Consider the following 27,840-nt stretch of genomic DNA (forward strand, 5'->3'; position numbering starts at 1 on the left):
CTGCCGGCAGCGACACCCTGTTCTGCACAAAAGCTGATCTAACGGAGTTTTTTCCATCAAATTGGACTCCCTTTTTCGCAGGCGTTACTCCCTGCAGCCAAGCGCAGGAGCCGCTGCCGTTGCTTCTGCAAGTAGGGCAGGCTCAGCCCCATCATCTCGAACCTGAGCGGCACAGCATCATACCCTGGGGAGCTGTTCTGCTCCTGGCTCAATTCTGCCCAGCGGGAGGTCTTGGAGCATGAGGGAAAGAGGCCCATGGCTTTCCAGAAAGTGTTTGATAAGAGTGATTCACAAGCTCTTTGCAAGAGATCAATCTGAACAGGCTTGTCTGTACCCGGCTGCAGGTACAAGGGGAGCAGCAGAAGGGGAACATGTCCCACAAAGGACTTGAGTGAATGCTGCTCCTGCATCTTGCACCCACGATAATGCATGTGATATGCATATAATATATTAAATATGCATATAATAAGGAACCTAACAGCATTGACTGCTGAGACCAGACAGGGAGATGCAGCAGCACGCCCATGACAACCCAAGTGTTATAAAAAAAGGATGCTTTTTATAATGGATGGGGAAAACAAATGCAATTTTAGGATCTGGATGTGATGTGGTGAGTACCACAAATTAGCAAGAGGACCCTCCTGAGGGTAAGGCACCTGCTGGAGGTCGTGGCCTGGTGCCCAGGGATCAGCAGCGTTCTTCAACAGAACTTGTCACCGCTCCTGTTTCAGGCTGGTTAATTAGGCAAAGGGGCATCCTGCCATGCTTATTTAGTAACACAACATGCATAGTTCATTCGTTCCTTAATACAAAACCCCTGGAGTCAATTGGGGTCAATCAGTGTTACCGGGAGAGCACTGTGCAAGTGCAGGGCAATCACGCTGCAAGCTGGCTCTTGCCAGATCACTTGCTCCCTCAGCAGACTCTGCCATAGCCAGGCGTGATTTCTGAAATCCCCAGTGGAACAGCCCAGCACTTGCTCTTCCTGCAACAGAAATGGCTTTCCTGCCTGCATGTCACCAGCCTGAGGCTGGGGGGAATTTGGGAGAGGCCCAAAGCGCCGGCTCTGACTTGGTGGGAACAGCTCATGGTGCTGCTCCCAGGAGCCAGCTCCTGGAGGAGGTGTGATGAGGTGGGAGGAAGCTCCAGGCACCTGTACTTCTGGTAATTCACATAAACAACTTATTTAAAGCTGGGTAACATACATTATGGCGAGCAAGCAAGAGAAGAGGAGGTCAGGTATGTTTTTGGGCTTCCACTCTCTGCTGGTCATCCACAGCTTCCAGAGCCACGGGCCACCACAGCCCATGTGCTTCTCCTGGGATGTGCTGCCAAAATGCCATGCTTGTACCTGAACACTTCAAGTGCTCTAGGCTCCCAGCCCTCACCATCATCTTCTGACCATACCCACCAAGACCCAGGGCCAAAGGAAAGCCAGCCTTGCTGGTGAATCTTGTGGGAGCTCTGGGCTTGGAGGCACTCCCCGGCTGCTCGCCGGCGGGATGCTCTTGCAGCAACCTTCACCTGGACCGGACTACATGAGCACTCAGCCCACGGCAGTGCAAAGACAATGAGGGAATTGCAAGTCACCCTTTTCTTTTGGTGGCTCGGCACCTATGCAACTCAGCTGGTGAGTCCGCAGAAAAGAAGCACTTTTAGTATTTTCTTCCCTTTTGCTAGGTTTGAGTGCACTCGGCTGAATGAAGCGCTGGGGAGGAGGCAGCTCCTTGGATATGTCCCCAGGTGGCTGCAGAGGGTGGGAGGGGACAACAGGGACCCACAGCCTCCGACTCCATCTTTAGATCAAGAGTGGGATGGGGATGAAAATACCATGGGTAAATAATAACACATCTTTCCAGGGAAATCAGAAGTTTTAGGGGGCTGCAGATAGGGGCAAAAGCCTTCCCTGCTTTCCTCATTTCACTCTCAGTTTTCTTCTCCCCATTTCATAACAGCAATTGTCCAACAGCAACACCTCCCACATCCCCCTGCTGCTGAGAGCAGCCCAGGGGTTTGACCAGTTGCCCCTCTTGGTACTGACTGTGTGCCCAGTTAGTTGAGACCTGTCACGTCCCACTGGTCGCCCATCTACACGGCAGGAACACACACAGACATGCAGCAGGAGGTCTGCTTCCAGCAGCGTACAACAGCCTAATGTGGTCACACTTCCCCCAGACTGCCAGGACATCTCATGGGGTCCCTCTAAGCATGCAGCTCCTCCATACCTCCCTCTTCCGAAAGATCTGCTCTGGCCACGTGTTCCCTCCAACGTGCACCTCAGCCACTTGCGAGGACCATTCCTCAACAGCCGTGATGAATTTGGAAGTCAGCGCGTGCTGAAGCCCTAGGGTAAATGGGTGTTAGGGTGCTCTTCACCCTCAGTGTTACGCATGATGGCACCAAGGAGCCAGAGTCCCCAGGGCAGCGGTGCTGCCAGCCTGCCCTCCATCTCCCATCGTATTACTGGGACCATCCAGCCCCCCAGCAACTACCAGTTTCAGTTTGAGTGGTGCTTCCCACCGAGCTGGAGCAGCTCGACATGGGGAGAGCGGTCTCCCTCAGCACAAGTTCATTACTGCTTCCCTGGCAGTGGAGATGACCTAGGTGCCCTGTATGAAGATGCAAATATTAAGGGTTTTTTCCTCTCCTGAGATGGTTACACAGCATTGCAATGAAACTATAATCACGTGCAGCCCACCACCACCACCACTGTGACAAAGCCTCAACGGCTTGCAACTTTATTTGCAGAAAATGGGGTCTTTTATCACTGTTTTGCTGCAAAACTCCATCCTTCCTCCAAAAACCAGGTCACTGTGGCCCATGCCCTCTCCCTCCCTGTGACTCACGCCGTTTGAAGCTGGGGGTGAAGGCTTTGCAGTACATACAGAGGGTGCTGCCCATCTCACCTGCAACTCACACTCCTCTGCACATACCAGACCAGGGCTCAAATCTCCTCATTAGTTTTCACACAACTTTCCAGGGCAGCTTACAGTTAAGGTCCTAATTCATAAAGCAATTAATGGATCAAGCCTCGCTACTTCAAAGACTGAGTTCTGGTATTTGTGTGAATCTTGGGGCTTGGGAAAAACTCATCTGAGCTGCAGGCAAAAAGAGGATGAGACCACAGAGCAATCTTCTCAGAAGATCAAGCAAACCTAAAGCCCAACTGTGTTAACAGATCTTGCAATGTTTTCCCTTCCTCAGAAAGTTTTTGTTAAGAACATTCACAGCTCAAGTGTTGCATTTCTTCCTCAACTCTTAAAACAATAAATCCCATAAACCAACCCATCCATTCCGAGCCAGATAATGATTCTGTGTAAAGGGAAACAAAACCTAAGACACCACAAAGGTCAGGTGGGACCTTGCTGTGTGTCTTCACTCTATGTGAAGGCACGTGGATATCACAGTGCTAAGCAGCAGCAAGAAACCCTAAGACGGATATAGGTGCAAGGGTGAGTTTGCCAAGAGTGTCTGAAGGTGTTTACTCGAGAGCTGAGGCAGCCAAGGCAGAGCCCAGCCTTCAAAATCTGAAATTTAATCCCAGGTGTCAACTAGTGACCCTGGAGACAAGTGCTGGGGAGAGGTCACCTTTCCGTGGTACCTGCAGAACACACCATGTTATCAGGTACAACCCAACCCCAAATTAATTCTCTAATTAATTAATTAACAGGCCAAGGCCAAGGGGAGCACGTTAAAGCCATTTCACCAACGCATGACCTTCTGAAGCCTGGAAACACACTGTTGCCCAAGGGCACACCAACACAGGTCTTCAGTTCTACTCAAGGGACTAAACAACATGGACACTTTCTTTTCTCACCCGAGCCCTCGGGGCAGGAAGGAAGCAGAGGCAGGAGCAACGAGCAGAGTGTTTCTGTGGAAAATGGCACTACGTAACAGGAGGCGACCATCTGATGGGTCACACCTCCACGTGCACGTTGCGCACCGCGCCAGGAGAGCAGCTCTCCCCCACCGCGAGCGTGACCGTGAACAGCAGCAGCTTCGGGAAGAGGAGAAAAGGTGTAATTGAAACTGCAGGGAGGAGCTAGGGACATAAAATGTAATTATCTGCCAGGGAACGGAGCCAAGACTAGCAATCCTACTTCTGGTCATTTAAAGTTCCTATTAACTTTTCCACATGCTGATGATACCGTTTTGTGTCTTACTGGCTGTGAGATGCAGCGCTTCCAGAAGAAAGCCCTGGGCCTCCTCTTGTAAGGGTCTCCAATCAGCTGTAGAGGAAGGGGTGAGGGTCCAGACTTTAACAGAGGCCTTCTCCAAGGGTCTGGAAGATCTCCCTCCCTAGCTACTGAGGTGGAAGGGGTAGGAGGCTGCTCCAGCTGAGCCCCAGTTACACCACTCTCCTCTCCAGGTGTCGGTGACTAGAGTTGGCTAACACCTTTCCCATGCTTGGGAAGATGATCTGGGTGGGCATCACAACAATTCAGAGACCTCCTCGACTACAGTTGGTAAGACTGGGTGAACCCTGGACCAGCTCAACCTCCCTTCTCCTCTCCCTGAACTTCATCTCAGCAGGCTGCAAGACATCCAACCACTTCACACCCAAACACCATTGTGGACACCTCCACATCCATCCTGTGCTCAGCCCATTCCCCTGCCTTGAACCCAGGAACTGAGGCCCCTGCCATCTGGAAAGGGCAGCAAACTCCAATGGGCCATTGCGTGCCCTCAGCTGATTTGAAATCCTCTTGCTGAATTCCCGTCACTTCCCTCCCAGTCCCCTGCTCTGTACCATTTTCCTTGTGCCCTCACCATCTGAGGATTCAGGAGCTGCAGAATATCCTTTGCCAGCCTCATCCCAAGCCTGGCCAAGGTGTCCATCCACAGCACCAGAAGGAGGATGCTTGTTGGAGACTCCAGCACCTGCATGACCTGTTTCTATTTCCTCACCCTTGGACACCTTTGGGGAGAAGTGGACACTGCTAGGGGTGCCCTGAACAACAGCCACCCCTTGCTCTGCTCCTTGCGTGAAACCAGCATGAAATCAGTGTACACACATAAAATCCATATTTTTGTCAAGAGGTGAAGGACCATGGCCTCCAGCCCTGGGGCTTCCCCTGGGAGGGACTCAGCTTCAACAGCTTCTTACAGGCTTTTTTAAACCATATTTTCTCCATTTTAAGTGAGGAGAGAGCACTGACCCTCGGATCAGAAGGCGCCCACCCCCGCCAGCCCCCTTACCTCTACCAGGTGAGGCGTGGGGTTGAAACCACACATGTTGCAGACCTGCTGCCGGCAGGTCGTGCAGGTGTTGTAGTTGGGGGGCTCGCCAGAGCCCACGTTGATCTCCGCCTTGCAGAGGGGGCATGAGACCCTTGCTTTCGGCACTTCCTTTGGCTTGACACCCTGCTCCGGCTTGCCTGGCTTCACGGCTGGCATGGCACCAGCCCGGCCCTGTGCCCCCGGAGCTTTGGGACCAGCTTCTTTGCTGGCATCACTGAAGACAATTTTTGGAGGCACTTTGCCAGGAGATGGCTGGCTCGGAGGGGGGGCCTCTGGCTGGACGGACATCAGCGTGCTTGCCTGGGTCAGGAGGGATGCCCCGAAGCCAAAGAGTTTCCCAGTGAGCCCCTCCTGGGGCTGCTCTTGTGCTCCAGCCCCGGGGGCCGGGGCAGCAGGCTTCACCCCAGTGTCTCCCGTCATCTTTCTCTGCTCAGAGGAGGAAGGCTTGGCTTGCTGATGCTGTGGGGAGGACCTGGCCGCCTCCTGAGGTTTTGGCTGGCCTTGGCCGTGCGGTTCCCTCTGTGGTGTCGTGGGCTGAGGTTTGGGTGGCTCGGACGGCAGGGCGCGGGCGGCCAGCGGGGACTTATCCGCACCCGGGGCCGGTGGGTGCTTGGCTGGGGAGTGGGAGGGGGACGGCGAAGGAGAGTGCAGCTGCTGCTGGCTCTTGGAGCGAGGAGCGGTGGTCATGTCCATCCCCAGCGCCCGCTGCATCTGGCAGTTCAAGCACAACCATTCCTTCATCTGTAAGACAAGGAGAGGACGGGGGCAGTGAGTGGTGGGCAGGCTACAGCCGCCGACAAGCAGCCCCAGCGCACCCTCAGATTCCCCTAAACAAACCCTATGTAACGGTAGGAAAAGCCATGAGTCCCTGAAAAACATTTTGGTACCACGTTCTTCACGAAAAGCATCTCGCAGTCAGGGCGAACAGACCCCATCTGTCACAGGTACCCACGACACAACACGCCGGTGCAAAAGCAAGCTTTAATTAGCGTTGGTTTGCTTCCAAGGATTCTGCTGTAAAGCTCCTGCTAGCCACAAGGCTCTGCCTGCAGGCAGCACATTTTGTGCCTCTCCCAGCAGAGAGGAGCCTTTCTGAGGGCTCCAGGCCCCACCACCTCCCTAACACCCATATTTTTCTCTCTTGCCTGGCGACCAGAGCTAGCACAGAAAACACCCAGGGCCCCTCAGACAGGAGCAGAGGGCTGGCAGGAGGTCCAGCGTGGCTCTACAGAAGGATGCTGCTATAATGCATGTGTACAACTGCAATGCTCCCCACCGCCGGCACGCTGCCTGCTGTCGCCAGGCACCTCCCGGAGGAAAAGCCACCGTGACATGCCCAACAATTCCCTGGGGCCAAAAGAGATGACTTCTTTGGAACCAGTGTGGTGGTTGTGATATCCCACGCAACAGTTGGGCACTGCAACCCCTAAGGGACAGCAGGGAGCGGGTTCTCCTTGCATGATGCATCTGTGCTGCTGAGCAGGCAAAGTGCCGGCTGGGGAGTAAACGGTTAATTTTCACCCTCACCACGATGAACTTTTGGATGCAAATGAAAAAATATAATGCTCCCTGGCTAAGTGGTGATAAATGAAAGACTTCCCCCCTTGAGAGACATTCCCTGTGACACACTAATGTCTGAATTAAATTAATTAAAGAGGCCGTATGAAAGCTGTGAGCTTTCCCATACGAGGAATCCCCAGGATGCTCAGCGGCTGTGCAAATATTAATATATAGCATAGTCAGCAGGGCAACTGGCTCTGTCTGCAAAAGATTTCTCCGAGACAAGCAACTGAGGTGGTAAAAAGGACCAGCGCATTCCCAAAAACCAGAGCAGCATCCAGGACAAGTGGACCCAGAGCCCGGCATGAGCTGCTGGACGCGCAGCACCTGACAGCTCCCAGCCCCTGTGCTCTCCTGGGGCTGCACGTCCCATGGGCCAGCACACACCGCACGAGATGTGGATTTTCCTGCCTTTCATTTCAGGAGCCGTCTCCTCATCCCAGTGTTATTGATCACCTCCAAGGCTCAGCTTAATATTAACTGCCCCATCGCCTTGCCCAGCCCCATGTCTCCAGGTCTGCGGGGCCTGCACAACTGATTCATAACCTGGCCACAGGGTTTTGCCCCCCTACACTCCAGCCATAGGCACATTTTAACCTTTTCTGCTCACGGGAGCTACCTGCAGAGATACAGTCGGGTGTTTTGGCAGGCAAGTCCCTGAGATGGGAGGCAGATGTGCCCCGAACCCCTCCTTACAGGTCCCCTCCCCAGGAGGACTCTTATAAAGCCCAACCTTCAAATAACAAACTTTTTTAAACAGAGGAAATTCAGATCAGCTGGGAAACATGGGTTAAAGCTAAAGGTGGGGGGTGCAGGAACAAACCTCCACCTGCCCACTGTGCCCCTTCCACTCTTTGCCCAGCACCCGGCTGGCTCGGAGGTTGCAGAGAGCTCAGCACTGCCTCTTAGTCTTCAGCAAAGCTCTTCCCATCACCTTAAAAATTTGGTTGCATGCCAGCTCTGTGCTCTTCTCAGCCTTCACTGTGCTTGCTGAGCTCCCACGCCACTATCCTCACCAGCCTCTGCTTGGGTATATCACTTGGAGCCAAGTGAAAAGCAGCCTCAATTTTTCCCCAGCAATTTTGCACGATATGGTCGTTTCTCCAAGCCAGTCCAAACGAGCCATATTATATTTAGTTCTTGAAAATATTGCTTTAGTTTTTATAATTTCTTATGGTCTTGCTGTCTCTCTTCTGACATACAAAGTTCCTTGTGTTATTTTTGCTTTCACACCCCCTGGAATTTCTTCCTACTATTCTATTTCAGGAGAGCATCTCCCAAAATCCTGTCAGCTTTGCCTGCCATCCCCATCAGCTCCAATAAAGGGAGAACCAATCCTTTCTACTCAGGTTTGCTCTCCCCGCAAAGTTCCCAGTATCAGAGAAATGCAAATCTTCCCTCTCCACATAAGCTCCTTACCCACACTTTAAGACCCTTGAGGTGAGGTGAAAATCGGGGAGAAGAGGAGATCTTCTCAGCCCCGCTGTTGGGGCTGTTTGCATCTAGGTTTTAAGGGACCATGACTGCAAGGTACATGGCAAAGGATATGTTTCACGCTCCTGATTTTGTATACTCTGTATTTATTGTAGCCTGGCACAAGATTTAGCTTATTTTCTGGAATAGGAAAATACTTTGCCACTCTCCTGCATAAACTTCCAAACAACCAAACAAAATATTGAGGGAATTCAATTGACTGCTCTCAACTGTCTGCCAGCTTTAACAAGAAGCAAGAGCTGCTGGTGAATACCGAACAGCTCACAGCTCTGGCTTTGCTGGTTCATCCCCTGCCTGCACCACGCACGGTGCCCGCTTTGCCCTGGCCAAGCCTCATTGCAGGAGAACTTCTCCTTGGGCACTGGGAGGTACCATCCCCAGGTCCTGTGGCCATGCAAGCTCCATACAGCTCATGGACAAACCCACTGGGATCTTCCTGAGCTCAGGGGCTGAGGATCAAGGTGATCAGTGAGGCTTTCTCATTTTCCACAATAAACCTGGCTTATACAACCATGACAGAAAAAAACCAGGGGGCTTTCAGATGGGATAGAAACCATCAAATTGCTCTTGGTGACTTGGTAAACAACTACTGAGGAACATCTGTCCTAAGGAGCTGAAGAAAGCTTCAGGGAATACAGTGGGGTGGTGCGCTCCCAGAGCAAGTATTTGAAATGTAAATTTAGTTGGGATTATCACAAATTGCCTGACTGGCCTCTACAGATGCAACTGATGACACAATGTGTGGATTACACAGATCAAAGATGACTTAAAGGATCCTAGAGGGAAGATAGTAAAGAGGCAGGGCCAAGTCATCTTGCCAAACATCCTTTCCCCAAGAAAGAGAAAGGAAGATGGAAAAGCCTAGGCGTAAATCTTTACTGAGCCAATCCCTGAAAGTTTTGATTTGGTGAAGAACTGGGCAAATAAGACACAGAAATAGATGAAACAGTAGATTATTGGTTGGCTTGCATCGCTGCTGTCTAAACACCGCTCTTCTTGCCTGCGGACTCATCATGCAGGGGGAAGATGCTCAGAAAACTGTGGAGAAACAGGGGGAAAGAATATGAAAAGAATAATTTATCCTACTGCTTCTTCATCACTGCTAACAGTCTGGGTGACTAGAAGAATTAAATGTCTATTGCTGAGAAGAGAAAAACCCAACATTATTGAAAACTCTAGTTCCTGATTACCTTGTGGGAATCCTGAAGTCACTGTTATACCCTAAAATAAGGGGAGGTTAAACTGCACTGTCTTGAATAGTCTGAGACTGGCTGCTCAGAGCATGCTAACCTCCTTCACACCAGGAAATCTGACTGGCAGAAATACTGAAAAATACAAAGAAAATGGGGATGTAGACGATAGCTCTGAAACCAAGCTGATGTCTCGATGAAGAGCAAACAAGGCTGGCTAAAAGTGAAGGTGGTTGCTGTGCAAAATGGAGGGCACCATTAGAAATATAAAATCAGCACATATCAGAGCTCAGCACACTAATGTCAACTGAGAAGCCATGAAGTGCTTAAATCATATGAAAACAAAGGAGCTTTGGGAAGAAGTCACTTGGGGAGCAGTAGGAAGGATGGATGAAGGGCATTAGGGAAAAAGGTCATCCTAGAAAGGACAGGGGTCCATCAGTGGGTGGAGATGGTAACGCTGTTAATGAGACAGATATGGCAGACATGCTGTAATTACTGTCATCGAACATTTGGGAAGAAGCAGGATAACACTCATTATGAGGATGAAGCATTTCCAACTTATTAGCAATAGAGAAGAACATTCAACAACATCTACCAGCACCAGAAGATATTTAAATTTGGCAGATCTGAATAATTTTGCATCCAAGAGATCTAAGAGAACTAAGAAAACTGCTGTGTGCTGATGTTCATTTTTAAAAGGAAATTTTAGAAGACTGGAAGAATCTTCTGCTTGAACACCCAAGGTGGCAAAGGTATGGCCTGAGGGGGATGGCTAGCCAGACACCGGTCCAAGACAGAAAGACAGTGCTGGATTCGTGCAGCAGAGAACCGAAAGGCATGCATGTACACCAGGCAACACGGTTTTAGGAAAAATAGGTCACGGCAAGCAAACCTGATTTTATTCTCTTCACATTTGATATTAGTAATGCACAGAAACAACATCCTTGATGTCCAAAAGGTGTTTTGACCTAGTAACGCATGACATGCTGACAAAAAAAAAAAAAAAGCACTATAGAATATGAATAGTGAAATAGATTTTGGACTAGTTACCTGCCTGGTCTAGGAGACAACAAGGATTCACCACTGCTAAAGTATCTCTCTAGTAAGGTCTTCATCTCACGATGGCTAACAGCACTCACACATGGCAGATTTTGGTAAAATGATAAATATTGATGCAGACGAGTCTCTGCTGCCTGGCAAACCTGCGCTCGTCCCGTGTGGGAAGCTTGGTGATGGAGGCAGGAGTGAGGAGGTGGCTCAGCCTCCTCTTCCAGCACTGAGGGACCACTTCCAGAGCCCTCAATGGTTCCATACCGACATTTTAAGGAGATTAGTAAAACACTGTGGGAGAGATAGACCGGATCTGTAAGAGTGATTCCTAGGGATGCAGAAAATGTCTGAAATGAGAGAATTAAAGAGGTTGATCTTTTTCGTTTATCAAAGAGAAGATTAAGAAGTGACTTGATTACGATATAGCAGCACATTCAGGGGAAACAGTATCAGGTACTAAAAGGTTCTTAATTAGGCAGAAAAAGGCATAAAAAGAACTAATGACTGGAAATGGAAGCCAAATATATTAAGCATCATTTTTAACAGCAGATGTTTCTAACCATTAAAGCAAATTATACACATGCTGTTGGGCTCAGCAGAAGACTCAGGGAGGTAGAGCTTGCAGGCCTTTCATCTATAGGGTATTGTATACCCGTACTGATCTCAAAAACTTTGAAAGTTTGAACTATCCTGTCTTTACTAACATTTGGTATGTCTGCATCCAACATTTGACCTGCCCCAGCCCCGCACACAGCACCCAATGCATCCACGACCACTAGCCTTACCCTTCCCACCAGAAATGGCCCAGAATATTTCTCTAAAACCCCCTCTCAAATCTTGTTATTCCCCAGTGAGTAGGTGGGCCTGAAACCTGCAGCGCTTGCGGGGTCACCGCTGCCAGATGTGCCTCCCCCTCTCGACACCATCCTGCAGCTGCCGGCACAGACCATTTGCAAATCTCATTAGGAATGAAAACTTTCCAATCAGCATTTCCTTAAAAAAAATTGCAGGCAGGAATATACTCAGCACACGCTGGCTGTGCCCAGGGCAGATTTAAACACCGATGAGAATTATACAGATGGGCATGTGCACGGTGGGCCAGATCCTGACCCTCTGCAGAGGGGTGCAGTACAGGAAAGCAGTGGTTTGCACAGGTACAGACGATGGGGGACCAAAAAGCATCCCTGTGCACTGCAGCTTACCGACCCCTCTAGAAAAACACCAAGAAAAGCACCCAGTTAAAAGTGATCTAAAACGATAGAGACAGCTTGAGCTTACAAGGCTTCTAAAGTTATTCTAACACCACCTATTTTAGGAAACTATGTGGAAACATCCCGTCCCCTGGATTTGTTACCGGGAGATGCAAGGGAGTGCTGGTAATGTGCAGGTTGTTTTTTTCTCCTGAGGTAAGACAATACAGCTCTAAAAGCATCCTAAGTATAGAGTTCAGCCTCTGCAGTAGACAGGAGAATCTTTAAAATGAGCTGTAAGCAGAAAAACTTCTTAACTGAACATCCACTATCTCTTCAAGCCAAAATTTAGGATTATAATGGAGAATAATTCTGTTTTTGCTGAGGGTTGGCTGTTTTGGACCATTTGGAGGTCACCCAGGATGCTATCCTACTACATAAAAATAATAAACCCAAAAAGAACAGGAGAGCATTAAGACTTTGGAGACTTGAGACTGAATGATTCCTCACCAGCTCTACCCATTTACAACACCTCACTGCAGGCAAAGCAATCTGACCTCGCCAGCTATATTGACCCTGTATCAGAGAAGGCTACTGGGAACTTCAGGAGCCCAGTCCATCTCACTTGTTTTAAATTAGTATTTTAGCCTGGGAAGAACAGCTCCCAAGTCATCTCAAGTCAAATACAGTTGATCCCACCCAAAGTTGACCCCTTTGAACAGGATGGAGCAAAGGAGCTTTGTTCACCAGAAGATAAACCCCATTCTCCTCCTCTGGCATGAGACACCAGGGTGCACAGCTAGATGAAAACTAAGAAGCCAAGTTCATGGGAAATCAGAGGAGAAAAGGAGTGTGGGGTTTCTCAGAGTTTCCCAAAACATGTGTATTGAATATTCTACAAAACTGGAAAACCTGAGAAAAACCCATGTTTTGGAAGAGCAAGAAAGCTAGCCTTCGTCAGGAGCTCTTTGACACCAAGAGCCCTGAGCAGGCACCACTCATGAAGCCAACCCCAGCAGATGCACCCTGAGGCCACGGCCACAGCTCCCTCCTCTGCCTTTCACAGGCACCAGTACAGCCAGAACTAGATGAATACAAAAACAACCAAAGCTGGAATTGGGTAACAAAGATTCTGTGTTAATCAGGCTAATAGGGAGGCTCAACGCCAAGGATCGCTGGCTGGATGAAGAAGGGCCTCATTAATGGGTGCTACTGGCTCAACCTGGAGGAACACTGCAACAGCCTGGCCTCTCCCCAGAGCTGTGAGAGCTGCCAGTGACCTGCCAGAGAGTGTCCTGACGTGCCTTCAATTCATCAGCTCTGCCTGCAGATGAAGAACCGTCACCTCGTGGAATGATCCAGTCAGCAAAACGTCCTTTCCCCTCCACGCCGCCCGGCTCTGCTCTGGAGGAGCTCACCGAGGGGCATGTCTTGCGTTTTACACTGCCACACTGAAATCTGTCAAAGCCACGTACCCAGCAATTAAAGCAACATCCTGATCCAAGAGAAGAGGCAGTGCTAGAAGGCAGCCCTTGGCTAGAGAACAGAGGGAACAGCAAGCTGCGGCGGGGAGCTGGGATACTGCTGGGGAGGCAGGAGGTGGGAATGGCTGTAGGAGAGCCGGGAAAGCTCAGCAAATCCTGGAAGAGCTGCTGATGCATGGAAAAAGCTAAAGGTACTGTGTGGAGAAGGCTTCCCACACCATCTCAGATGGGCTGGCGGAGTGTACCACAAATACAAATACACATCTTACTCTGAAGTTTGGGGGTTGTTTTTTAAAGCAGAATGATTGCTGATTTCTCCTACGGCAATACAGGGGCAGTGTGCCACAAAGCTCACATGTTGAGGGCAGGGAAAGCAGCCCCTCTTGTTTGGATCAGTGCATGGCTTATGTGCGACTGAAATGAGAAGCCTGCAAAGCATCCCGTGGGAGGCTGCAACATGGTGTACCAGCCTGGGTCTGATCTGGGGGAAACAGATAACATCAGGAGATGAAGTCTCCTAAGGCACCTCTGGAGGACCACAAGTGGCTCGGGGTGCAGGAGCTGTCATGTGTCCACGGTCATGCTGCGTGGCAAGACATCACCAAAATTCACGCGTGCATCCAGGTGGAGAGGAGGCGGATGCAAACACACAGGCAGCGTGGGCTGAAGCTTCCTGGTCCAAATCAAAAGCACAGTTTGAGGAGAACCCAGGGCTCCAGAGGCACTGGGCAATTAGGAGTGTTTCGGCACTTAATTGACAGGGGAATTGGTCACTGAGGCACTTCCGAAAAAGGCCACCTTACACTCATCTTTATCTTCAAACATCTCCTTACAAATAAAATCTAGTCCTTACCACTCCTGCCCAGAAGGGGAAGCCACCGAAGCTGTCAGTAATCATCCTGCTAATGCTTGCCAGAAAATAATCAACTTGCTCGCTTGCTGGCGAGCGAGAGGAACCAACCCCCAAACTCATCTCCTTCACTGCAAATAACAGATGGGAAACCACGTTTGTCCAGAGAATTGAGCTGCGGAATAAGACAGTGCCATTTCATCCTATTAGTCACTTCTTAACCAGTTTCCTTTTTGCTGTGTAGCACTCCCTGAACTAACCGAAGGCTGCTAGAGCAAGTCTTCTCCTCTCCCCAAAGGGCGTCAGGAGGCGTTAACCCACACGAGGCTCTGCAGACCCTCTGGGTTTTAAAGGGAACCTCCAGCTCCTGCGCCTCACTGGTCGGATGATCTTTACCCACACCACGCAGCGATGAAGCGAACGTTCAACAAAAATGACTGCACACGGAACAGCTCTGCGACTAACCTTGATCTGCCGTTACACGCAGGACGGTGCTTCCCCCAGGAGCGTCTCCCGTGGCTAAGGCAGCGATGGAGCTGCTAGCTCCTCGGTACGCGCGAGCATCCCGTTCTCCACCACTCGCCCTTGCTGGCGGAGAGAAGCAGACGAGCAGGAAAAAACCTTTCCAGCGCCAGACCCAGCGCTGCTCCTCTGCTCCCCCCACCAAAGCAAGGCGCTGCCCAGCTAAGCACGATGGCAGTGCCACCGCCCGAGGCGAAGGGACAAGTCCTTCCAGCTCATTAGGGAAGGTTTCTTGCGCAATTTGCTGCCTCACTAGCTCCTGTTTGGACAGCCTTTGTTCCCTGTTCGAAGGAGCGCATGAAAGGTTTGGACGTCTGTACGTGCTCAGAGGATGCTGTCCCCTGGGCTTGGCCAGGGAGGACCGCAAAGAGCTCACCCCAGGTTTTAATCTCTTGAGCTTTGCATGCCGATGTGCTCTAAGTGCAGCCCCAGGTCCCGTCCCGCTCTGTAATGCAGGACTTCCACACGAGCCCTCGCAGTCGAGGAAAGCCTAATGGTGTGCTTTGCCTTTTTTCTGCTGCTGCTCCCGTACCCTGCCGCCAGCCGAAGGACGGATGTCCAGCGTAACAGGAGCCTCCGGTCCCCCTCACTTACTGTCTTCTGCAGAACTAAAATAGCAGCCTGGTAGGGAGCAGGGAGGCTTGAAACTTTCCATTCACTGGTACCTCCTGCCCAAATCAGAGAAATACACGAAGCCATGGGGTTTCTCTGGGTGCAAAGTGGCTACCATGCAGAGCAAGCGTGCAATTCATTGCTACAATGATATAAAGAGCAGAGGCTGCTTTCAATAAATAGACTTATAACAGATTAATTTAAAAGCAGCCCTATTGGTAACACAGAATAAAATCATCACTCGTTTACTGCATGGCTCCACATTTATTCAGTTATGAGTGGTCCCTGTTGCAGCCTTGCCCATGAGGTTCTGGATCCTTTGGGAATCCTCCTGGACAATTACAGCAATAGGAGATAATGGCTGTAGCTCAGGGACTAAACTAAACATGCTTGCATATTTGAAGGCCCTTTTACACCCTAGACTTTGCATTACCTTGGTAGCATCAACACCTGAGCACAGTACAGTGGCAGTTAAGGCAGAGGAGATCGTGATCCTCTGACCCAGTAGCAACCATCTGGGACAGAAGTTTTTAAACAATAACAACAATCCTAGTGCTAGCATAAATAGTGCAAAGTATTTTCAGAGACAGGGTCACAGACCAGATGTTACAGGCTCACATTTTCTCCAGACTGAAGGAGCCAAGCTAGGTCTCATTTATCCTGGTGCGATACGTATTTATGAGTGAAGCCATTTGAATGAACAACTTCTGCAAATGAACATATCAGGATGCATCAATGCATCAGAGCAGAATGTATTTTCTGTCTTTCTTTTTTTTCTATTATTCTGGATTAAATATGTAATAACTGCTTTTGCAGAATTTAAGGCCTGAAGACAGACAAGCCATTGCACAATCTCTTTACATACCTAAACAGATTTAATTGCTCAATTATTCCAGATATACATGATAAATTCCCTGCCATGAATAATTTATAATCCAGCTAGCCACACAGTCTATGAAGCACAAATCTGTGGCTGCGGCAAAGGAAAAGCAAGCAAATGCCATGATCCTGAGACACCCCAGCTTGTTACCAAACACTGGCCAAAGGAGCAATAGTGTAGGCTGCCCAGGGCAGGTCTGATCTTGCCTGAAATCACCGGAACAGCCCATACCTTCATTTGGGTTACTGTGCTGCTCAGAGCATGCAAATATTGAACAAATTAAACAGGCATAAAGTTCAGATGTGCACCTGGGAGGAGACAGGCACAGCACATACCCCCTCCCGTTCGTGGTCCGACCATGGCTGGGGGGCCTGCACAGCCCTCCGCAGGAGCTGGCTGTACTGGTTTCCCCAGGATTTTCATTAGATGTTCATGAACTTTAGAGCTGCAGTGAAGCACAGCGGATGCAGCGCACTGGAGGATGGAGGCCTGACGGGGCTACCACGAGGGACGGCACTCAGGACCTCGCAGAGGAGGCCGGGGAAAGAAAGGGCCGGTCCAGCCAGGACTTGCCAGGCTCGGACAGGAGAGACCCGAGAGGGGCACCTGGAAGGTATCCAGAGGGAGGGTTAATCCTAAACCCACGACAAAGCCACCCCAGGCAGCCCCCTTCCCAGGGCAGAGGGGTAACGAACCGCAGAGCTGAGCACTGCCCTGGCAAAACTGTTGTACCAGCCACACACCGACCGGTAAGAGGGACAGGTACCACCTCCGGGCTCCAGTGACCCCAGATGAATGCAGGCGGCTTTCCCACGGGGCTCGGGGCCCTCTCACAAACCTTGAGCATCTTTATGCCCCTCCGGGAAGCAGACAAGAGGTGCTGGTGGCTCTCCTCCAACCTGGGCACCCAAGCACTGCCTTTCCCTGTCCCGCTCCCTGCTTTTCCCAATGGATGCTCCCGTGTCTGAATTTTAGTTATGCTGCTGCTCCATTCTAACAAACACACATTAAAGCCTTTGGGATTTTGCCCTGGTGTTCAGCAGCAGCAAGAAGAGAGAGCTGTAAGGGCCTCTGAAAGGTTTTGGCTCTATCCTCTGCCCCCAGGCAGGATCAAACAAGCCTGCATCGCTGCTGACAGATGTTTGTCTAATTTGGGCTTTAAAACATCCCATCAGTTGTGGATTTACTGGGTGGGCAAGCAAGAGGGAGAATAAAGGGGCTTTGGCTTAACCATCCTCACTGGAAGAAAACATTCCCAAAATATTAACCTAAATCTTCCTTGCAGTCTAAGTCCATTACTTGCCATCCTACAGACCACAAACACTGAACAGCAGCTATTTTATTTAGTAAAAGCAGTCTGCCAACAGCTTCTCTGCTGAAAGCATCCGTTGGGGGAAGCACATCCCGGCACCAAGGCCACAACGTGCAAAATGTCTCCTAGAGGCAACCGGCCACCACCTTCAAGCTGCAGAACACTTGGTCTTGATCTCCCCGGGGCTCCACGGTCTTCAGACCCAATTAATGGTTTTCTGCATTTCCAGGTACAGTTTCTGTGCATTTTTAGGAGCTGCTTGGGCAGCTTTGGAGGACCGCATGCTATGAAAGGAGCTCAGCCTTGCACAGTCCCATCAAATCAGCCTACAGACCACCTGATGCCAGACCCATCTCCCGCCTCACCTTCTTCTGGAGAGACCCGCTTGGGTAGCCCTGGTGCCTCAAACGGGCTTACAAGTACGGCCACAAACACCAGAAACAGCTTGTCCAGTCACCAGCTACCTGTTTTAATAAATTAGAACAGGCTTTCTATGTTGGAATTCCTATCCCTCATCCAAATGCACCTGGACCCAGCTCATAAGTCATCATTTACTAAAGTAAAATATACCAATTCTAACACAAAAACGTGCAGACAATTAGAATTTTAGCACATACCTGTAAATCCACGTCACTGTTAACTGTGGGTTTATTGCCATTACATCCCCTCTAAGAAGGGGATATTTAGTTGCAAGTCAGTCTACAAAAGCAATTAACCTGTCTTCAAAAAAAAAAGCTAATTGCAAAGCAAGATTAAAATTGGTTATTCAAACCGTGATTTTTTGCTTGCTGATCTAAAGTCGTTATTGTCATAGAGATCTATGCTGATACACCCCAGAAAGGTGAATAAACTCTTAATCAGAAAGAATCCTGTTATTTGAGAGGCTGCCTCTTCTATCATCACCCAGGCCAAAATATGAAGTTACTCACTTGGTGGAGCTTTCTGCTGCCCTCTTAATGGGGGGCTCAAAGGATCACCATAGGGCAACCTGCCTGGGACCCTTCAAGCCCAGCTTAAAACCCTGGGCAAGCTTAAAATGAAAGCCAGTTTCGTCCTGCTCAAACGAGGGGCAAAGTCCTTGATTGCAAAATTAGAAACCATTACAGTAGAGAGAAAAGTTCAACTACAAATTGCTCAGTTAAAATATCACAGAAGCAAATCTTTCCTTCACCTTTTTTCGCCTTCTTAGTTTTTCTTTGAAAAATCTCCAAACAGCAGCAGCAGCATCTGGGTCAACACAAAAAAAAAACCAACCAACCATCAAAAAAACCCCAAACCCACCAAGCAAGAATTCTCTCACAAACACCCTTTTTTGTGCAAACACGCCATCATCAACGGCTGCTTAAATGCTGCTTTTCGCCCTGTGTTGCCCGCACGGCCGGCTATCGCACCCCGCGGGGAGCCCCTTGCCAAGGAGCGCTCCCACTGCTGAGCTACAGCAGCATTTCTAGCAGCAGCGGCTGCAAAGAGAGGATGGAAAGAGAAATGGAGATGTTTTGGACACAGTGGTGCATGCAACCCAAGCAATAAATACCAGAGGAATAAATCAGGTTGCTCATTTGAAAAAAGTATTTAAGAGCTCCTCGACGACAGCATCCATCCACGCCATCACAGCTGACAACTCTGTCTGAAGGAACAGGCCAGTGTTTAATGAAATCTCAAATTAATTTGTCAGACCAAAGGAAAAAAAAAAAAATATGAAGAGCTTCTCTTACTTGCAAATAGTGTATTTTTGATTAACGCATCACAGCTGTGACAGACAGCTATCTCCAGGCAGCCATCCTATGCCTCTGGCAGGACATTTCTGAAAAGGTGCACAGCTTCTGTAAAAACAGGTCTTAGTCAAGCTCTGTAGCTCAATACATCTCGTGTAGGTGCCAAATGTGCCCAGCACCTCCATGCCGCGTCCCCTCCGCTGGTGCTGCCGCCACAGTTGGACCGGGTGACAGGGGATGGAAGCTGCAGTGCTCTGGGAACGGCACAGCTCCGTGTCCATCCAGACAGAAAGGAAAATACGGAGGAGCAAACCACACAGTTCAAGCTGATTTCATCCCTCTTTGATTTGCTCCAGTGCCAATTAGAAACCGCTTTTGGAGAGAAACAATAAATCTTGTCACAGTGCTCCGGCCTCAAACCCAAGTGACTCGAGTGTAATTACCAGCCATGGGACTGACTGATCTACAGCACATTTCTCACAGGCAAGATAGCAGGAGTGACCTCTGCTCCCTCCATTTTCGGGTGTTCAGCTGGAGAGTCTCACTCCTGATTTTCAAGTGTTCTGCATCAAAACCTCCAGCTGAACAGTGGGAGCCGCACCAACCGTGAGCAATCAGACCCAAACTGCCTTAAATTGAGCAGATAAGGGATGGATTGGCCGGCAAGAAGGAAGCAGCAGGACCTGTGCACCAGGGTGGGGAAAACATTTTACATCCAAATAAATACCACCTTCCCATAAGCTTTTATCCGCCCACAGCCTTGTCTGTTGGTGTTAACCCCCTGCTCGGCTTGGCTGGCTCCTGGCACTCTGCAGTGAAACGAACGGAGAAGCAGGACTGAACCACCACGTGCAGCAGGCGTTGGGCTGCAAAACAGCACACCATGCACAACCAGCATCACCTTGGGGGATGCTGCTCATCAGTGCACAGCAACCCACTCACCCAGGGAGAGGGTTTTGCCATGCTGAGACCTTTGCTTCCCAGGGGGATGCAGGCTGGGTGGCACGGGGCAGCTGGAGGACATGGGAAAAGGGGTTGGCTGGAGAAGAAGTGGGACTTGGAGCAAGAGCTTGAGCTGGCCAAAACCAACAGGAGGGGCAATGAGGCCTTCATTTTTTTACAAAAAGTAATGTAGTGCCCAATGTTGGCTCTTCGTTGGGGTGGCAGGGCTCTGAGACCACTTAATGCAGTGGTGCTGGAGCTGTTCAGAGCCCTCCAAATGCCACGTCCTTCGAAACTTATCAGATCATGGGACTTCTCTGGGCAAACCTGTAAAAACCTTATGCCCAGGGTCTGCATAAAGCATTACTTCAACATGTTCTCCAGGTCTCAGTAAGAATTTAGCACCTGGAATTAGCTATGGAAAACAATATCTCAGAAGTTGCTACATTTTTTTTCTTCTTAATTCAATAAAGCAATAACAATCATCAGCTAACAGCAAGTATTGGGTTCCCAGAAGCAGCTCAAAGACAGATGGCAGCAGCAGCATGACTGTTTGGTGATATTTCTCAAAGCGGTCTCCCATTTGAAAGCCACAATCATATCATCTGGAAAATTAATATGACAGGTCAGAACATAAGGTAGAGTTTGTAAAAACAAATTTCAGGACATTAGCCGGGCTGGCCCAGCATCTCAGTACTGACTTGGGACTCTGGAGAAAATCAGGATTCATGCCCCAGTCTGCCAAAAGTCTCTAGGGCAGGTTGCTCAGGAATAGATGAAAGCAGCATGTCTAGGTAGAAGAGCTCAGTTTATCTGGGCTTCACCTTTTTGGGGGGACCCCTCCTCTGCCTCAGCACTGTTGGTCTTGCATTAGCACGCTGTGCTCTATCAAACACCAAGGGTATTTGCTTTTCTCAAGGCTCAAAATGTTGTCCAATATATAGAGTATGTCCTGCCCATCACAGCCAAAACGGAGCCAGGTGTGCTCAAGGACAAGCCTCTCTCCACAATAAGTATGGTCATTATTTCTGAGGAATCCAGAAATTCAGGTAATTCAACTCTTCCTCAGGTACCCAGGGTAATTTTAGCACAGACCACTAGTTTTTAGTGAGACCTTTCCACTAGACCAGGTATTTTATCTACTGATCATCATACTCCGTTCACAGTGGGGAGGGGCAGCAAGCAGTGCCTTCCAGAAGATCAGGAGAAACATGGGATGTCTCCTGGGGAAGAAATAAGACATGGTACATCTGAGAGCCCAGGAGGGGCTGAACAGAACCAAAGGGCAGCCCAAAGCCACGATGAAGCTGCTTTTGAAAGAACCCCACACCCAAGGAGTTGCAGGGACATGGCCTTTCCAGCTTCCCCCACTGCTTACATCTTTAGGCAACAGGGTACCCTGCAATTAAGAGAGTGGAAAAAAAAAAACTAAACTAAAATCCCAAGGGGAGTTCCCATTCCTAGAGCCAAGCCTAGCAGTGCCCCCACTCCAGCACGCCCAGCTGTTTGCTGCACTATATGTGCACCCTATACGTTAGCAGGCTTTTAACAGGGAATGCTTGCTGAGCCTGCGTCTCTTGCAGAGCTGAGTTACGTGCAGTGGCAAGCTCGTTCGCTCTTTGGGGACAGGGCTTCAAATAGCTGCTTGCTTGTGGCAATTAAAACGGGCAGAGCGCTGCCACTGACTCTGCTAGCCTGTGCTGTGACTGATGCAAGCGCCGTCTGTAGCGCTCTGATAAGAATATTGGATGATTCAGAATAATCTAGGCTGAACATATGAGCCCGACTGTTTGTGCTTCTGTTTCTGTCTAAGGGGAATACTGTATCACGCTCGTTAGAAGGGGGAGAGGGTGGCTGGACGTAGGTGGGCACCAAAACTTCCTCTCCATAAAACTAATGGACACATCTGTCCTGCCCACCACTCGGGTCTCTTCCATGGAGGTCTCCAACTCGAGGGTCTGGCCAGTCTAATCCCATGGCTTGGACACAGCAAGAGGGTCACAGAGCAAATGAGGAGGGAGCAAAAAGTCGATGTTAAGTCTTCTTCCCATCTTGTTTTTGTTTTTTTTGTGACCTGCAACCCAGCAGCAGGGCTGCTGCACAAGCAGTTGGGGCTTGATGCAGGAGATGGGCAAAGCGGGCAGGGCAGGGGGCAAGGGAGGAACAGGAGGGACACACTCGCTCTTCAAGCTTTAAAACTGACCTCCAGCTGGTTTAGTGCCATGCTGTGTCCATGCCTTAACTCATTTTGTCAAAGCTTTAATCCCACAGACCTGCTTCATTGTCTACTCCCATCCCATTAAGATCACATCTTGCGCTCTGGATTTCCCTATTGAGCCATTCCAATACCTTGGCTTTGATTTCACCCAGATCAGAAAGCCAAGCCAACGGCACAGCCTACATACACCAGGAACTGGTCCAGAACTGAAACATTCCACCCCTTGGCTGTCCTTGATCAAGAGGTTTACAGCCTAGATAAAACAGCATTTTGATCAGAATTAAAATCACAAGTTTTCATAGTCCAATTAGCACCATACCCCCTCAGATAAGGGCTGCCCAGGAGCACGGCTGCATATTATGTCTCTGAGATGAGCTGGGTACAACAGGAGGGTGAGGTCCAGGAGCAAGGCTATATGAGCTTGAATTAAGGTGGTGAGGAACAGGCATGAACTGCTGTCCCACAAGCACTTTACTCCATTCACAGGGCTCTGTTCAGAAGCCTCTGATACTTTCCAGTCCACTACACTGTGTAAATCCCTTTTTAGCACCTAAACATGACCATGGTCAAGAGACAGACAAGAGACAGGGTTAGAAAGAAGCCAGTTGGTTTCTGGTGATGGGAGCCCACGCAGCTCTCTAAATAGCAACAGTGATCAGCTAAAATTCAGGTCAAAAGACGCTGCTGAGATGTCACCACCTCTGCCAAGTGCTGCTGTCTTTAGAAACCAGATGGACCTCGTATGTCGTTACCAGCCAGGGTGGGAAGAGCCACATCACGGTGTCTCACCCTGCGCTCAGGTTCTCCTGCCGCCCTCCTGCCTCCTCGGCAGCACCGCAGGGGTGCAGGGTGGGTGCCAGTCAGAGTGTCTGACACACCACCAACCCCCGCCCCCCCCCCGTCAGCACAGCCCTGCTCTCTGCGGCTTGTAGAAAGATGGTAAATAAGAATGAATTCAGCTGGGATTAACATAATCCCTGTCGAGGAACCAAAAGTGCTTGTGAAGCTTCCTCCTAAGCGCTCCGCAAAGGCAGCGCAGCATTTCGCCACCAAGCACTCATGCGAACAAGACCGTACAAGCGAGGGCTATAAAGCCCTGTGCAAGTGCTGCTCTCTGGGGTGTTCTGTGTGCGGTGAGTGGGATGCAGAGGGACACTCACCCACGTGTGAGATTTCACGTGCACGACTGGTAGGAAAACCTTAAGCAGCGTCCGCGTGAGCAAACCAGAGGCTGTAAGGGATCTTATTCCTCTACCCAGGGACATCCAGGGGAGGGAACTGAAAGCAAGTAGCAGACACAGCGAAGATTTCAAAAACCCAGGAAGCCTCTGAGTTGGTGCCCCGCTCTGCTTTGGAGAGCTTGACAGCCGCTTCCGATCCTCAGCTTGCTTTTATTTTTAATGATAAAGTGCTATGCGAGCTGAAAGCTAGAGGAAAACCATGTCTCATCCAAGCAAACAGCTTGCTGTAACTTAATGTACCGAGGGAAGGACGACGGCGGGCGGCGGTGGCTCAGTGCGAGTGGCTTGCTGGGCTTGGTAATTATCAAGCGACGGAAGATGCCAAGAAGAGAGCGGGCCGCTTCCCATCTCAGGAGTATTCATCTTTACTTGCAGTTGTTTTTATTACCCCTCTCCACCGCAGCATCGCTCCGGCGCCTGGGAAGCCACACTCTCCCGTCCCCTCTGAACAATTTAACACGTCACCGCAGACCTTCTATGTCCCCGCAGCCAGGTCCCGGCTGCCGTGGCTCATCAGAGCCAGTCAGCGGTGGAGGGAAGCCACCGTGAGCAACACCAGCCCCATTAGTCACCGGGAACCGTTTAGCCAAGATATTTTTTGACATTTTCCGCAAGTGAATTTTGCATTATTTGAATCATCTACGCAGAGTGCAGTGAAAGGCGGCACATTGGGAGGAACAGCCAGAATTACTCATGAGCTTTCCCCCCCCCCCCCCTTTTTTTTTTTTTCCTGTTGGCTCTAACTTAAATTGCGACCTGTCAAACAGGCAAGTTGTACGTCACTGCAGATGGCTGTGAGAAGCCCCTGCTCGGGCTGCAGCAGAGGCCAAAGAGCCAAACGAGTCATTTATATGTATAAAGCCTCAGCAAGTACAAGTATGCTACTCTCCAGCTCCGTATTAGTTGTCTTATTCAGTGCTAATCACCCCATTAAAAAAAGATAGAGCATAAATAAATAAAGTCCAACCAAGAGATAACAGACGCATCCTTCACTGCAAGACTGCAGATAGAGGATAAAATGAAGGCTGGGATACTTGGTGTAGGGATAAGGGGATTAAGGGATGGAAGGCAATAGCGAGGAAGCGCTAAAATGCGGGAAATACACACGCACACACAACCTGTTGGTCTAGGGCAATAAATTCAGGGTTCCTATCAATATTTTCTCACCATAAAAAAAGAATACGGAATATTCACTGCAATCACAAAGAGCCTATTTTTAGCGCCTAGCTCACGAGGTGCTCTTGAAGAGAGCTGTAGGGCTTCTCCAGGCAGGCACGTCCCCAGCAAGCGCTGGAGATGCTAACCCCGAGCTGCCCCGCGGCGGCAGAGCGGGCCCAGCACCCCTGCCCGGGCGGGTGCTGCCCAGGGTAGATGCAGCCCAAATCGCTGCACCCTTACGAGAAGGCAGCAGCCACGATGAGCCCTGGCTCCTGCAAACAGCATCACACGGTGCGCATACAGGTCACTGCTGGCTGAAGCTCTGCTAAAAACAAACAACAAATTGGAATAAAACTCGCATTTCTCTCCTATTGTGTGGTCTGATCCAATGGAAAATTTCTCCTGGATCTGCAACGTAACAGATTTACTTTTACAGCTATATCATGAAGAAGGATGACCTCAAAAGAGAAATCATCCTGAAATGGGCAACTTGACTCAGCAGCTCGGCAGTCTTGATGGATATGGGGTGCAACATTGCCACGTACAGATGCAAAGAGCTGTCTAACACCACAGCAGCACACAAATCCTGCCCGCCTGAAGGCATCCTGGGTTTTAACCTGATCACAGGAGGAAAAAACCATACTCCTGAACTTGCTGAAAGGTGCACAGAAGGGGGGACCGCTGCTTACACAGCTGGCCCTACGGCCTTACCCCCCCAGCTACCTGCTCCTCCACCACGAGCGCAACACCTGGGGGTGAAATCCCCCAGGGGATGCCAGAGCAGAGAAACACTTATTGTTAAATATTATCCCACTATAGGACCTGATTTTTGAGATCCAGCATTTTTCAGAGTCAGCACCCATTCTTTAAGGGGAGGGGGAACAATAATCTCTAAACAGAGCCTCACATTTCTGCACGAGCACAATAATACATCTTTGATATGTGGTGCTGCACGCATGCCAACAGCTGAGGCTGGAGGCTGCTTCACATCCAGGAAAATAAATAGCCAGCAAGATCCCAAGGGCAGGAGAAAACCTTGTCTGTCAGCTTTGCCATTCACTAAGAGGAGAGACCCCGTAAATGTAATCTTGTGGCTCCTCCTCTGCTGTCACACCCATTGCAAAGAGCTAAATCAAACATGGAGCTGCTGCACCTAGAGAAAACTTGGAAATTAAGGAGATGCCGCACCACCTTGCAGCTTCTCAATGAAGAACCAAGGACGAGGAGGACCACTTTGGTTGTTTGAAAAGTCAGAGAGACAGTGGGAGATTAAATCTCATAAAAATCATGCTGAATTATCTATCCGCAAGTAAATGCCCTTTTTCACCCAATCCTCCAGTGCTCACCCCTTGGTGCCTCCTGAGCTCGCTGGACACAGCCAGAGTCCCAGAAACCACCACAGTAATACCCAGGAACGACATGGCAGCGTGTCAGTGACGCATATTGTAAAACCTGGCTTCAAGCCACATAAATTACAGAAACATAACTTACAGTCGTGCTCCAATGACTTCAGGGCTACCCAGATCACAAGGGACCAGCACCCAGCTACTCCCCACCAAATCATTTCAGCAGCTGTTTGACCTCAGGGTAAAACCACTGAGGCCAGCAGGGATTTTGCCCACACTTAAACAGCGGGTATCAGAGACCCATAAATGCTTGGATGTTCAGTGAATGACAGTCAGGAGGTGAGATGGATGACAGGAAGGGATCGGGGATTTACAGCTATTAATAATGGCCATCATTTTAATGTAGAACTAATAACCCCCCTGGCACCCCTAGCACAGCCCTTTGCTTGCGGGCTGCTGAACCAGTGGTCACTAGTCAAGCCAAAGCCTCCTGAAGCATAAATACTTCAGATTGAGCTCCTGAATCACAAAAATGGCAGGTTTTACTGAAAATTGGACGCTAACATGCTGCAAGGTGTAAAATCAAAACAGTGAAGCAAACGAGAAATGGGCTTTTAGGAAAAGCAGCATATGAACACCTTCAAAATTTCTGTGACATTTAGTCTTTTTTTTTTTATTATTTTTTTTGTTTATTTTAAGTGATTTACTAACTGAACGAGGTGATGCTGCGGGCAGGCACCGTTCCCACTGGCGGAGCTGGGCTGGAGAAGGCTCTGGACCATGGCCGTTCCTCAGTGCTGGCGAGCCCCCCTCCCACCACCAGAGATGCTCTGCTGAGCACTTCGTCATCCCTCTGCTTTCCCCCACTCCTTCTTTGCTCCATTTTACCCAAATGTTCTTACACTATTGAGCAGAAAACCATCTACTGTTACGTTATGATAAATACAGCCCTACACTGTACATTCATACTTAAACTATTTAGTTCTCATCTCCTCAGCTGATGGTCTATTTTTCATTAATACGATTTAAACATTGACCTAAAAACTTTAAATGAGTTCTGTGGATATTTCCTCTCACTACAGATAACTCAAGAGCTGCTGGGAGGGTTTCCTCTCCTGACAAATGACCCTGACCGCTGTTAAGAAACTAACCAGCAAGTTTTTAATCCTCCCTGAGACTTTTTACATTTCACTTGCCAAAGGTCCATGACCAAAGGTTGGTGATGATCTTACATGGCACGGAGCATGCAGGGAACAGATTTATTCTCAAATATTTTAAATAATTTGTATTTTCATATTACATTATATTCATAATGTAGAAAGTACAAAGAATCTCTTCAGTCTCCCTAAGCAGAGCTAAAAACTTGGACCAGAACTAGAGTTTAACAAGTATCACCACTTCATACAGTCACAAATACAGCGAATACATTCAAAATGGCTCGGGGACAAAAGCAGAGACTTCAAAAAGAAAGTAATTTGGTGAAGAACATAGATGTATAAATATGCTCCTTTTATTCAGGGTGGGGAAAAAAATAACTATTGTGTGTATCTGAATACTTATGAAACTGCATCTGATGAACACAATTTCAAATTGAAAAAAGCACAATGGAAATGTAAGGAAGAACACAAAGATTTTCTATAATACCAAACAGTTCCAAGCAAACCTATTAGGCAGCCAGACATCTTGAGTTTCATTTCAGCACTAACTAAAGCACATATTTTAAAGCTATGCCACTGCTCTTGATTAAAATCAAAACCAAGCACTACATTTTTTTTCAGTTTAGCACTTAGGATGGGGTGGAAATGAATTAAAGAAACCCAACAGATTTTAAG

The 27,840-nt window shown here is 49.2% G+C and overlaps 1 protein-coding gene across 2 annotated transcripts in view; it reads right to left on the reverse strand.

Moving 5' to 3' along the window:
* BSN (bassoon presynaptic cytomatrix protein) overlaps nucleotides 1–27,840 on the reverse strand; it is a 94,933-nt gene that overhangs the window by 39,915 nt on the left and 27,178 nt on the right. For both annotated transcript variants that reach the window (XM_042799588.1, XM_042799587.1), the window contains exon 3: nucleotides 5,200–5,982. In XM_042799588.1, coding sequence (XP_042655522.1) covers nucleotides 5,200–5,982 — 783 coding nt within the window. The remainder of the gene's footprint in view (nucleotides 1–5,199; nucleotides 5,983–27,840) is intronic.

This window comes from Tyto alba, unplaced genomic scaffold, assembly GCF_018691265.1.
Source record: "Tyto alba isolate M040663 unplaced genomic scaffold, T.alba_DEE_v4.0 Super-Scaffold_3, whole genome shotgun sequence".
In the NCBI taxonomy this organism is placed as follows: Eukaryota; Metazoa; Chordata; class Aves; order Strigiformes; family Tytonidae; genus Tyto; species Tyto alba.